Genomic DNA, 13,341 nt, shown 5'->3' on the forward strand with positions numbered 1-13,341 from the left:
AGGGCAGCAATGGCTTCTCCTCTCCATGATTTCCCATTGCTACCCAGGTGAGGTCTCCTCACCACACAGTTCTGTCATGAGCTGCTCCAGTTCTCATGAGAGTGACTGCTAAAACTGGGAGGAAAAAAGGCAAAAGAAAGGCAACCAAAGTCCTTGGCAATCTCTGAAGAAGGCACTGGTGTCCCAGGAGGGGACGTGGTGATGGAGGAGAACCGAAGTACCAGAGCTGTTGTGCTGTGGATTTGCAGCCACTGGAAGTTCAACCAAGTTTGTCTGCTGGGAAAATGACTCCAGCGGCCCCTGGATGTGGCACAGCAGCGCCGCGGGGGCTCTGCTGAGACAGAAACACTGTGCCGGCTGCGGCAGGCTTGCAGCTACCTGCACCCAGCGCCCTGCACCCAGCGCCCTGCCCTTCACCACTGCTGCAGGTGCAGGTCCATGCTGCCGTTCAGGCTGAGGTCAGTGACGTCAAGGAAATCGATGTTGAAGATGCTGGGGCCCGCGGGGGTGAGCGAGCCGAAGCCGGTGGCGGAGCTGGGCGGGGTGAGGTCCAACCACTCCATGGTCTCCCAGGGAGATTCGGTGAAGCTCATCTGCAGCGCGGGGCCGTCGGCAGGGGCAGGGGACAGCTGCGTCTCCATGGGCGAGAGGGGGGTCTGCAGGATCTCCTGGGAGGTGAGCAGTTCGTCGGCGGCTTTGCCGGAGAACCCTTCCATCATCCCTTCGAAGTGGGGCTCCTCCGCCCCCATCTTCAGCAGGGCGATCTCGCTGACCCTGCCCAGGGGGCTGTGGGCGTTCAGCAGCACCTCGAGGTGGGCATCTCCGCTGCCTGGGCAGTGCTCAAAAGAGAGCTGTGCCGAGGACACCTGCTCGAAGGGGGCCGACGGCTTGGGCAGCGCAGCGCTGGCGCTCCCTGTGGACACCGTGATCTGAGGTACCTTCTGCAGGCAGGAGCGATCCTCCTTGGCATTGGCTGGCATTTCTGGCAACAAATGAGAGGGCTCTGAGGCACTCTGGTGGCACCCACCACTGCTGGGCACAGCGCCACCACCACAGCGCTCAGCTAGGCTCCTGGGCGTGCTCGTGGAGACCTGCTCCCCACCCAGTCCCCTTGGCACTGATGCCCACTCTCCCTGTGGCAAGTTTCCCATGTTCCTGCTTTCTGACCTCGGCTGCCCTGGTCTTGGACAGAGTCCCTAGGGCAGGAGCGCTGGCAGCTCTCCCCACGGGGCTGGGCATGTCTTGTGCAGGGCAAGGGCACAGGCAGTGCTTTGCACAGGGAAGGGCACTGGCAGGGGTGGGAGATGGCACTGGCACCGTTGGGGTTACAGGGGGCTGTGTGGGGGGTGTGGGGAGGCTGCTGGCAGTGCTGTACCCAGGGTTGCTGCCCTCCTGTCCTGGCTGTGCTGTCCCTGCTGTCCCTGCTCTGTGCCCAGGCCACCTCACCAGGTCTGTGGGCAGGAGCAGGCTCCAGCAGGACCAGCAGGGGTTTGGGTTCCATCTCAGTGGCTGCTGGCACAGGGAGGGCAAACAGGAGCTGAACTCAGCTCAGGCAGCCCTGCTGTGGTGCACAGCAGGCACTGAGCCCCAGGGGCCAGACTGGCTGGGGAGGAAGGCCTGGAGGGAGCAGGGGAGCTGTGCCTACCTCCACTCTCAATCAGCACGTCCAGGAGCTCATCCATCTGCTGACTTCGTGTCATCTGCTGCAGCAAACGACAAAGAGGAGAGGAGAAGGCATTAGGAGGAGAGTGCCTCCAGCCAGCAGCCAGCTCACTGGCTCCAGACCCCATCAGTGGCTGTGTTCCATGCAGCAGAGGTGCCACTCCAGCATGGGGCTGGCAGCAGTGTTCAGGTGAGCACTGCAGGGCACCTGGGACAGCAAGGGCAGACCCAGGGAGCATGGAACCATGTCCCCTTCACCCTGCCACTGACCCTCTGCTCAGTGGCCACCACAGACTGCCTCTTCCCAGGACACACCAATCTCTAGGGCCAGCACCTTGCACTGGCATGAGATTCCTTGCACTCCATGCAGCTCCCTGGGGACAATGCACCTTCATCCTGCCCTCTCTGACCTGGGACTGCTCAGAGCTTCTGCACACCTCCCTGCCAGTCAACAGGAGCCTGTTTGGTCTCTCCCAACAGCATCACTCCACTTTCCTAAAGGCACCATCATCATCACCCGTGGCTGCTGGCAGACCCTCACCTGAAGTAGAGGCTCAGTGGGCAATGGAGAGAGTTCTCCACATGGGAACTGCTCCAGCTTGAGGCTGATGGAGGCAGATGGAGTGGCACAGGACACTGCTCAGGGGCCAAAGAGGGGAGGAGATCTGGCAGGGGGGGTTACAACTAGATGATCTTTGAGGTCCTTTCCAACCCTGACAATTCTATGATCTGGGGATGCTCAAGAGTCTCATGCAGCACTCAGCACCGCAAAAAAGACCACACAAAGCCCTGGGGTAGTGGTGTGGGACATCAGGACCCCAGGGTGGGCTGGTGCTATGAAAGCATCAGCCCAGAAGATCCTGTCCCATCCAGCAGGGTGTCTGACTGCTTTCTGGCTGCCATTCAGCAGATAACTCCTGCAGAGAAGCCCTCTCCTGATGGGCACAGGCCTGGCCCTCAGCCCCCACACAGCTGCAGATGAGCAGTACTGAGTGCAGGGCACAGCCTGGCAGCCCCACCCAGAACAGAAGCCATGCAGGTGCCTGCTGCCCTGCATCCTCATGGGCCAGGGGCTGCTCTGCTCTGACAGGGCTGGGCTGGGCTGACAAACACTTGGGGGTGCAGTAGGGAACTCTGGGGCTGCCTGTGTGGGGAGGCAGGAGAAGGACTCAGTGCAGGGTGGGCAAGGCAGGAACCTGCTCAGCTCACTGTGGTGCCAGGGCAATGAGAGGCTTTGTGGGTCAGAGTCACAGAGGTCACTGGCCTGGAAGGGACCCTCCAAAGTCATCTTGTCCAGCCCCCTGCAGTCAGCAGGGACACCTCCAGCTAGAGCAGGCTGCCCAGGGCCAGCCTCTGGGCAGAAGAAGGAGGCAGCCAGCTCCTCCAGGCTGGCTCTGAGCCCCAGGGCAGGCTGCCTGCTGGGCACAGGTGTGGTGCTCCAGAGCATCCTGGTGCTTGGTCCAGCCATGGATGTGCAGAGCAAGAAGAGAGAAGGAGGCTGCTGGTGTCAGCTGCACCCAGCCAGCAGTGCAGGGCTTCCTTGGCTGCCAGCTGCCTTCCAGCCCCTCTGCTGGGACCTTCTCCATCACCTGGAGGCACCTCACAGTGCCCACGAAAGGGAATACCACTCAAAACTCACTGCCAGGTCAGCACCTAGGCTATCTCTGTGCCTGTGCCACGATGTGCCAGCTCTCCACCAGTCTTCCTTCCCAGAAGCAACCTCGTCTGAAGGTCCAGTGCCTCCCAGCTGCTGTCCCTATTGCCTCTGGGCCCTCCCCTGTCCCTGGCCATGGCTACCTCATCCCATGAGAGCCAGCAGCAGGGGATGAAGTGTGGCCCTGGCAGGTGGCTCAGGCCCAGGGCAGTGTGAGGCTGCTCAGCCTGGCCATACACACCCTGACTGCCTTGCTGGGGAGTGCTGCTGAGAGGAACATTGTCCCTGGTTTGTCAGGGAGGGCACAGCAATGCTGGGCACAGAGAGGGAACTGTTGCTGAAGGGGGATCCTCGCCTCTGGCAGCCCCTTGCAGGTATCAGAGGTATGCCCAGGATGGGTGATGCCACAGCCAGGATGAGCTGCAGGATACTGTGTGGTCATCCCCTTGCACTCAGGCAGTGAGGAAGGAGCTGGAGGTGCTCCACACAGGGTCCCTGCTCCCTGTTGCTGCTCACAGACCACTGCCTGGGCATCCAGAGCAGTCCTGTTGCCTCCCTTGCACTGTGCCCCTTTGCCTACTGCAACTGCAGCTCTGCCTCTTTGCCCAGCTCACCTCTGCAGTGTGAGAGGTGTCCCACTGCTGAGGGCACTGCTGCAGCCCCCTGCAGCCCCTGCTCTCTGTCCCACTGCCCAGCTCACCCCAGCAACAAGTCCAATGCCTACCTCACCCTCACTGCACTGCACCCCACTGCCCACCCCCACCCCGGGCAGCACCCTGCCTCTCTCACCCTAACTGCTCCTTGTCTCCCACCCCCCTGGCAGTGCTGTGTGCCAGCTGCCCGTGGCAGCCCTCTCATTGTCCTCTGAATGGCTCAGAGACAACCCTGTGTCCTCCTCTTGGCCATCTCACAGCACTGCACCCAGTGCCCAGCTCCAGTGGCACACTGCTGGGTGTGCTCTCTGCAGTTCCTGGGCTGCCCTGCTCCTTTGGCAGTGCTTTCCCTGCCGTGGGGCTTTGTGCACCCCCCTGAAGGCACCATGCATGTTGCCCTCCCTGTGGGTGCTTTGCAGCCCAGAGGAGAGGTCCTGCTGCTGCCTGGCAGGGGGAGGGGATGAGTGTGGGCTGGTAGCAGCAGCAGCTTGTGCTGAAGAGCTGGGCAGGGAGAAAAATCAATGAAATTCAACATGGACAAGTGTAGGATCCTGCACCTGGGAAAGAGCAACCCCATGGACAGTGCAGGATGGGGGCTGAGCTGTTGGAAAGCAGCTGTGAGGAAAGGATTCAGGAGTGCTGGTGGTCAGCAGGATGGCCAGGAGCCAGCAATTTGCCCTGGTGGCTAAGAGGCCAAAGGCATCCTGGGGTCAGTTAAGAGGAGTGTGGCCAGCAGGTCCAGGGAGGTTCTCCTGTCTCTCCACACTGATAAGGCCTCATCTGGGGTCCTGTGTCTAGTTCTGGGCTCCCTAGCTCAAGAAGGACAAAGAGACTGGAGAGAGTCCAGTGCAGGAGCCACTGAGATGCTGAGGGCACTGGAACAGCTCTCATGTGAGGAGAGGCTGAGAGCTGGGGCTGGGGAGCCTGGAGAAGAGGAGGCTGAGGAGGGATCTCATCAATGACTACAAATATCTAAGGGGTGGCTGTCAGGAGGATGGGGCCAGGCTCTGCTCAGTGGTGCCCAGGGGCAGGACAAGAGCTACTGAGCATAAACTTGACCATAGGAAGTTCCATCCAAACATGAGGAAGAACTCCTTTACTTTGAGGGTGCCAGAGCCTGGAGCAGGCTGCCCAGAGAGGCTGTGGAGTCTCCTTCTCTGTAGATCTTCAAGGCCCACCTGGATGTACTCCTGTGTGACCTGCCCTGTGTGCCCTGCCCTGGCAGGGGACTTGGACTGGGTGATCTCCAGAGCTCCCTTCCAACCCCTACCACTCTGTGATTCTGTGACTGTGCTGGCAACAAGTGTCCCTCCTCAAGCCTTGGTACCTGCCCAGAGGGAGGGTGTTGGCTGCAGAAGGGACAGCTCTGCTCTGCTGGTTGCCTGGTGGGAGGCACAAACTCTATCTGCTGCAGACCCTGCTCTGTCTCCCCAAGAAAAGGCTTCCAGGGGAACTGCTCTGCAGTGCTCAAAGCCCCTCAGGCACTGTGAGGGCTGTGAGCAGCACTGAGTGGGCTCTGCCAGGGCTGCAGAAACTGTGCCAGGGCTCTCCCAGGGGCTGAGGGATCTGTGCCACTGCTTCTTTGCTGTGGATATAGCTGTGCCAGGGCTTTGTGGGCAGGGGGAGTTGTGCCAGGGATTTCCCAGGGTGGAGAGACCCACGGCAGTGCTCCATGGGGCCAGGAGAACTCTGCCAGGGCTCCATGGGGCAGGGAGAGATGCGCCAGGGCTTCCTCAGGGGTACAGCAAACTGTGCCAGGGCCTCCCTCTGAGGGGAGAAGCAGCTGGATTAGGACTCTTCCAGGGCAGAAGAAGATGTGCCAGTGCTCCCCCAGGGCAGAGGGAGCTGTGCCAGGACTCTTCCAGGGGCAGAGGGAGATGTGCCAGTGCTTAACCAGGAGCAGAGGGAGCTGTGCCAGGGCTCCACGGGGCAGAGAATACTGTGCCAGGGCTCCACAGGGCAGAGGATGCTCTGCCAGGACTCTCCCAAGACACAGAGGTCTGTGCCGGTGCTCACCCAGAGGCAGAGAGAAGTGCTGGGACCCCCTGGGGAAAACGTGTGCTCTGTCTGGGCCCCCTCATGGCAGCTGGAGCTGTGCCTGGGCTTCATGGGGCACAGGACCTGTGTTGTGGTCCCCCAGGGCAACCGGCTGCGGTGGCAGCAAGGGTTCCCCAGGGGATGCCCTGCCAAGGACCCTGTGGTGTCATCAGCTTCCACCCATTGCCCAGCTGGGGCACTCGTGCCTCTCCAGGCAGGCCCCCGTGGTACCCACCCTGGGTGGCAGCAGCCCCAGGCTGAGGGGCGAGGACTCAGCCTGGCTGCCCGCCCGCAGCCCAGCGCGGAGGCACAGCCGTGCCCGGGGTGCCCCCGACTCACCGGCGCGGGGCGCAGGCAGGCGCCGTGCGGGGAGCCGCCTTGGCCGTCGGGCGGAGCGCCGGGGGACAGCGACAGCAGGTAGTGGCTGTTGGGGGAGGGCGGCAGGCTGATGTGCTGGGGGCTCTTGGCAGGCCCCAGGGGAGAGTGCTGGGGGGAGCACTGGGGGCTGAGGAAGGTGGAGGAGGTGATGGAGCCCTGCCCCGCGGGCTCCAGGCAGCGGCTCACGGCGTGGGGCAGCTGCACCCCGCAGTTACTCAGCTTCTCCGAGCTGCTGCCCTGCCCCTTCAAGGCCGTCTGTTTGGAGGCAAAGGGGCAGCTGGACACTGCGTTTTCTTGCTTGATGGGGACACCAAAGAAGTGCTGAGGGGGCTGCTGCTTCTCCTCCAGGCCGCTGCTTCTCTTTCTCTTCTGGAGCTGCATCCGCAGCTCTTCCACCTGCCTCTGCTCCTGCTGCAGCTTCCACGTCAGTTCGTTGATCACCTTCTGCTTCTCCACCAGCATCTTGTCTTTCTCCGTGTCGACCCCTTCCAGCTCCAGCTGGATGCTGCCTCCGTTCATGCTGCCCATGAGGCTTTCCTCCGCGCCGCCGTGCACCGGGGAGGGCTGGAGCCCGAACTGCGGGGAGGCCATGGGGCCGTCGTTGAAGGTGTCTGGCAAAGAGCCGCTCACGGAGAGGTCGGAGGAGGCCGGGGAGATGGGGGGGGTGGAGCTGGTGCTGCCGAAGTGGTAGAAGCCGTTGGATAACATGCCGGTGGAGGACTGCGGCTGGTAGCCGGGCAGGGAGCTGGCTGGTGTGACCGGGAAGGTGACGGTGGTGATCTCGCTGAAGCTGGGCACGGCGCCGCCGCCGCACTCCTGGAACGGCCGCAGCCGGTCCATCAGCGCCGTCTTGGTTCCCGACACGGGCAAGCCTCGGATCCGGAGCTGCTGCCTCAGCTCTGACACCTAGAGGGAAAGCCACCGACCGTCAGCCCCGGGGGCAGATCAGCCCTTTGGAAGCCAAACCTTCCGACCAGAAGCCTGAGCTCACAGGCAGAGCAGAGGTCTGGCCCCTCAGCTGCTTGCTGTCAGCAGCCCTGACCACTTGCTGCACAGCCCTGACCACTGCCTGTCCTGCAGCATCTCAACTTTTCCTAACAGGAAAAGCCTCCCTTCTTCCTCGAGGAAACCAGCAGTGGTCCTTGGGACATGGAGGTAACACAAGATTCACCTCCTGGCAGTAGGTGACATAGAATCACAGGAAGAGACCTTTAAGGTCATCCAGTCCAAGCACTGCCAGGGCACCACTAACCCATGGCCCTCAGCACCACAGCTCCATGGCTTTGAAACCTCTCCAGGGATGAGGACACCACCACTGCCCTGGGCAGCCTGGGCCAGCCTTTGATAACCCTTTTGGGGAAGAAACTGTTCTTCATGTCCAACCTAAACATCCCCTAGTACAATCTGAGGCCTATTGCTTGCTCCTTGGGAGAAGAGACCAACCCCCACCCTCCTCTCAGGAAGTTGTAGAGAGTGATGAGGTCTCCCCTAAGCCTCCTTTCCACTTGAGCAGAAGGCTTTCACACTGACCAGGAGCTAGCTGATGGCATCCTTTAGCTCAGAGAATGTGACCCCATGCCTTGGAGGGAAATACTCCATGGTAAGACATCTGCACATGGTTGAGGCATCTGAGCTGGGGCATTTCTGTGGCCAAACTCAAGTTATCTCTCCCTCACCTTATTGCCTCCAGGTCTCTAGGGGCTCCTCAAAGGACTTGGCCTTCCCCATGGCTGAGGCCTCATGAGCAGAGCATAAAAGGACTGTTGGTGTCAGTGATTGTCCCTCCTGCCCTGCCTGCCTTGCCTCCATGTGAGACTGAGCTGCAGTGCCCACAGCTGCAGCCTGCAGGAGATGCCTGCTTGTGCAGAGACCTGAGCTGGCCTGGCTGCAGTGACCCCTGAGAAGCTGAGTGGAGGTTGTGCTGGCCTCAGCCTCTGGATGGTTTGCTAGCAGCACCCATGATGTCCACCATAAAGCCACAGAAGGTGTGGAGCCACGAGCTGCAGGAGCAGAGATTGTCCTCTAGCAACTGAGCTGCTGGCCTGGCCTGCAGCCATCTCAAGTCATAGCTAAGGCTACATGCTCTGGAGCAAGGCACACACAGGCCACCTGCAGAGCAGCAAAACCATGCCTTCAGCCACTGCCATGGTGACCAGCTCTGGTGTGATGTCCTCCTGGCTGTGCTCATGCCATGGTGGCTCTGCAGTGCCAGCTCAGCCTCTGGCACTGCACTGCACTGCACTGCACTGCACATTTCAGGGGCAGCAAGGCACATTTGGGCAGCATGACCCTGCTCCTGCACCAACAACGTTTGTACTCACCTTCAGATCATCCAGGTTGGATGGCAGAGGGCCTGGCTTGATAGAGGAGACACAAGTCTGGCCTGAGAAGGTGGTTTTCACAGGAGAGAGAGGGGTGCTGGTGACAGAAGATGATGAAGAATTTGAGCTTTTGACCATTTGCTCACTGGATTGCCTGAAATAACAAAGCAGAGGTTGGTCTCTGTGCCCAGCTGTACCATCTCTTTATTCCCTTGGGGCTGCTGCCTCCTATAATAGGAGGACTGAAGGGCTGCCAACCCCAAGGAAAACCAGGCTGGGCTGTAAGGAGATTGCTGATGACCCACCAGCAGGTCACTGGTGCCCAAGCCAGTGCACAAAGCCAGAATGGCTCTGCAGAGACTGCTATGCCCCTGGTCAGTGGTTCTACAGAGACTGCTGTGCCCCTGGTCAGTGGCTCTGCAGAGACTGCTGTGCCCTGGTTTGTGTTTCCCTTGCATACCTCCACCCCCCCTGCACTGCCTCAGATGGGTACAGCAGGAGAAGTGTGGGGAGAGCCAGGACTAACCCCTGCTGTGGGCACAGTGCCACTCACTTTATCTGGCCTTGGTGCATCCCTGGATAGCTGAAGTGCTGCTGTTGCTGCTGCTGCTGCTGGCTGAGAATCTGGAGCTGCAGGAAGAGCTGCTGCTGCTGGAGGAGCCTGGCATAGGCAGAGTCCATGGGTGGAGGAGACTTCTCTGCCTTCTGGTCCGGGGGGATGTATTGGTGATACTTCAGCTTCTTCACCTTGGGCTTGGTGTCCTTGGGCTTTTTGTGACGGTTCTTGTTGTCACTGGAGGATTTGGACTGCTGGTCCAAGAAGGAGAGGCATTAGCTGGGAGAAGAGCTCCTGCCACCCCCGTGGGAACTCAGAGGCCAAGGACAGAGCAAGGGCAGCTCCTGCTGCCACCCTGACACTCCAGCTCCAAGAGCTGCTGAGCCTGCACATGGGGGACTCCTCAGGGCTGCCTCTCAGTTGTGCTGGAGAGCACATGAGATAAAGGACTCTCCTTGCCTGGAAGGTGCTTCAGTGTTGCCTTGAATCCCCTAGTCCCAGCCCCAGGGGATGTTCCCAGTGCAGCCCCAGGGGATGTTCCCAGTGCAGCCCCTGAGCAATCACCTCTAGCAAGGTGCAATGCCGCACCTCCTGCTGTTACAAATGGAACCTAACTGCAGCTTTTGACCACAAGGTTTAGCTCCCCCACATTGTCCAAGCCTTGAAGGCCAAACCCCCAGACCCCACACCGGTGGGGGACAGCACAAGGCACCTCAGACTTGGCCACAGCCAGGTGCCCATGGCAGTCTGGTAGCACAGGAGTAAGTTACCTTCACGGCAGAGGGCACTGCGAGGCTCGGGCTCTCCTGCCCTGCTGGCTGCTTGGGGCTGTCACGCTGGCTGCCCTGCCCTGGGGCTGGGTCCGTGGCATGGCTGTCAGCACTGTGGGGGTGATCCTGCAAGGAAGAGGTGAGCTGTGGCATTGGAGTGGGACTGTCCCCAGTCCATCCTAGTGCCACCATGCCAGTCCCAGCCCATTATCCACACTCCCCTGGCTAGCTCAGTTCTGTCCTGCTCCTCTGCTTCCCGACTTCATCCCGGTCATCTCCAGTCTCCACGTCTTCCCTCAATCCTCCTTCCCCTCTGAGTCCACTGCCGAGTTCTCGGTGTCCACCAGACTAATCCAGTCCCCACAGTGCACCTCTGTCTGGCTCCAACCTCTGTGGTCCTCCCACTCCCAATCTCTTCAATCTGTCTCCAGTCCCCACAGTCCCTCACTGCCCCCGGACCCACTCCGCCTTCCCCGGGGGCAGCAGTACCAGCAGTGGCCATCAGGGGGCGCTGTAGACACACCCAGAAGGTACACTTCACCACCACCCCCTCCCCTCCTCCCCTCCTCCCGGGGACCCCAAGCTCCACGGACCGGAGGGGGGGGGCTTCACATCCTCCTACGGACATGGGGACACTTCACATCAATCCCCCACACCCAGACACGGGGACACCAAACACACTCCCAGGGACACGGGAACACTTCACACCCTCCCACGGACACGGGGACACCTCACATGATACCCACCCCTCCCACCCCCGGGCACGGGGACACTTTACCCCCACGGACACAGGGCCGGTTCAAAGGCCCAGCCCTCCTGCCCGTGCCCTCCATCCCGGGCATGCGTGGTGCCGGAGCCCGAGCCTGACCTGCAGGATCCCGGCAGGGGCTGGCTCCGGGGCCTTGGTGCCCGCTGCAGGCTCGGTGGCCCCCGGTGAGTCCTGGCCACGGGCCTGCTCCGGGGACAGTCCATCGTTGCTGCTGTCCTCATCGAAGGCAAAGGCATCGGCAGGCTTGGGGAAGCTGACCTGGGTCCCTGCCAGAGGAAAGGGGACATGATCAGGGCACTAAGCAGGGCACGAGTGGGGCAGTGGGAGGGACAAGGGTGAGCCCTGTGGGATGTCCCTGTGCCTGCAGCCACTTCCTCAGACCTGGCTTGGGCAAAGGCTGTGGTGCTCAGAGAGCTCAGACACCTCCTGACCCCAGCCGTGCACTGGGCAGCAGCTGGCAGTGACCCTGTGTCCAAGGCTGGTGGGACAGCAGCTGGCACATGCCATGGACCATGCTTCCTGTGAGAGGGAGTGAGGAGACATCTGAGGAGCCTGGCCTGCCAGGGCAGAAGGCTTTTTGCAGGCAGGGGAGGCTGGATCAGGAGTGGCTCTGGCCCACTGCTGGGCTGAGGTGGGGAAGGGGTGTGAGAGTCACCCCCTCCATGGGAGCCTGCACTACGTGTGGGGCCCTATCCTCAGCAAAAGAGTTGAAATCCACCCACAGAGAGACCCACAGCAGCCAGCAAGAGTGGACCTGGCTGCGGCTAACAGAGGCTTCTATATCCTGTCTCTGTCACAGAATCACAGAAACTTTTAGGTTGGAAAAGAACCTCAGGATCACCAAGTCCAACCATTACCCCTACTCTACAAGGGTCACCCCTAAACCATATCCCCAAGCAACACATCCAAACAACCTTGAAACACAGCCAGGCTTGGGGACTCCACCACCTGACCACTCTTCTTGGGAAAAAATGTTTCCTACTGTCCAGTCTAAGCCTACCCAGTGGCAGCTTGAGGCCATTCCCTCTTGTTCTATCACTAATTACCTGTGAGAAGAGATCAGCAGCAGCCTCTCCACAACCTCCTTTCAGGTAGTTGTAGACAGCCATGAGGTCTCCCCTCAGCCTCCTCTTTTCCAAACTAACCATCCCCAGCTCCTTCAGTTGCTCTTCATCAGATTTCTTCTCCAGGCCCTTCACAGCTTCCTTGCCCTCCTCTGCACTGGCTCCAGCACCTCCACATCTCTCTTGTATTGAGGTGCCCAAAACTGGACACAATACTCAAGGTGTGGCCTTGCCAGAGCTGAGTAAACTTCACTCACATGAGGTGCTTCAAACCACCACCACCATCACCTCCCCAACAGCCCCAACCTGCTTCTCCCCGCTGCAGTGTTCCCCCCATGCTATCTCCCAGCAAGAAGGACAAGAGCTCCTGAGCCCTGGGGTCTGCTGATAGATAAACTGCTGAAAAAGAAAAGGTCTCCTGTGAGCCTGGGGAGAGCTGCAGGTGGGGGCTGAGGAAGCAGCAGTGGGACCATGCTGGTAATCTGCTTGTGCTCATGCCTGGCATTTGTCAGGCAGCCTGGCACGCCGATAGCGAGGTGACAAATGGGGAAGTAGGAAGGGCCTGGGGACAAACTTCCACCTGTCCCTGCTGCTGGTGGAGCAATGTGCAGCTTCTCACCGACCCCTGCCCCTATCAGGGAGATAAGGCTTATCTCTGCCTGCTCCAGCTCATGGTGCCAGGGTGGGCGAGGAAACAGGGAGCTCTGGCTCCCTGCCCTGAGCTGCTGCCCGGCCAGCATGTGGGGTGGGGATATGAGATGAGCTGCATCCTCTGGAGAGCCTCTTCTCCCTGTGCTGCAGAGCAGGGGCTCCTCATCTGACCCTGCAAACAGGGCCTGTCCCCTCTCTGCCAGAGGCAGCACCCAGACCAGGACTCTCCTGAGGAACTGCAACCCACCTGGGCCAGGTGGGAGCTGTCCCCATGCCTGCAGACCACCATGGGCAAAAATGACACCCAGCAGGGAGCCCTTGTGCAGCTGCAAGACACCCGTGGGGCTGGCATTCAATAACCACACCTTGAGCGGTACCAAAGGCAGGAGCCCGAGGGACCTTCAGGACACAGCAGCAGCCTGGAGCACGACAGGAATGTGCTGCATCCTGCTGTCTGATACCAGGGGCTGTGCCGGGTGGGGAATGCTGCTCTTATCTGTCCTGCTCTCACCCAGCCCGGGGCTGACCCTATTGTTTCACTGTCCCCTGTCTCTGCCCTAATCTCAGGCAGCGTGGTGCTTGCTCGGGGCTGTTTCTAATGCCCTGGGTATTGTCCTCACCAGCGCATTGGACAGAGTGATGACAAGGACCTGGTAAAAAAGGCTTCTTGTATCACTGCTCAGCTATGCAGGGCACTGGCGGCCTCCTGTCACTGGGACGTTAGGGCTCTGGGTTGGGGTCTGGCACTTTCTGCTCACCCTGCCGGAGGTGATTAGAGGAACACGTCAGCTGAACTTTCCACTGCATAAACAGTCGAGATTCCAAG

The 13,341-nt window shown here is 60.4% G+C and overlaps 1 protein-coding gene across 1 annotated transcript in view; it reads right to left on the minus strand.

Moving 5' to 3' along the window:
• Positions 1 to 413: 413 nt before the first annotated feature.
• MYOCD (myocardin) overlaps positions 414 to 13,341 on the minus strand; it is a 152,641-nt gene continuing 139,713 nt past the window's right edge. Inside the window, 10 exon segments of the mRNA XM_054393801.1 lie at positions 414 to 982; positions 1,646 to 1,703; positions 2,706 to 2,743; positions 2,746 to 2,796; positions 5,234 to 5,251; positions 6,342 to 7,290; positions 8,706 to 8,859; positions 9,259 to 9,515; positions 10,032 to 10,157; positions 10,900 to 11,066. Of these exon segments, the coding sequence (XP_054249776.1) occupies positions 414 to 982; positions 1,646 to 1,703; positions 2,706 to 2,743; positions 2,746 to 2,796; positions 5,234 to 5,251; positions 6,342 to 7,290; positions 8,706 to 8,859; positions 9,259 to 9,515; positions 10,032 to 10,157; positions 10,900 to 11,066 (2,387 nt within the window).

This window comes from Indicator indicator, chromosome 29 (genome assembly GCF_027791375.1).
Source record: "Indicator indicator isolate 239-I01 chromosome 29, UM_Iind_1.1, whole genome shotgun sequence".
NCBI classification, from domain to species: Eukaryota; Metazoa; Chordata; class Aves; order Piciformes; family Indicatoridae; genus Indicator; species Indicator indicator.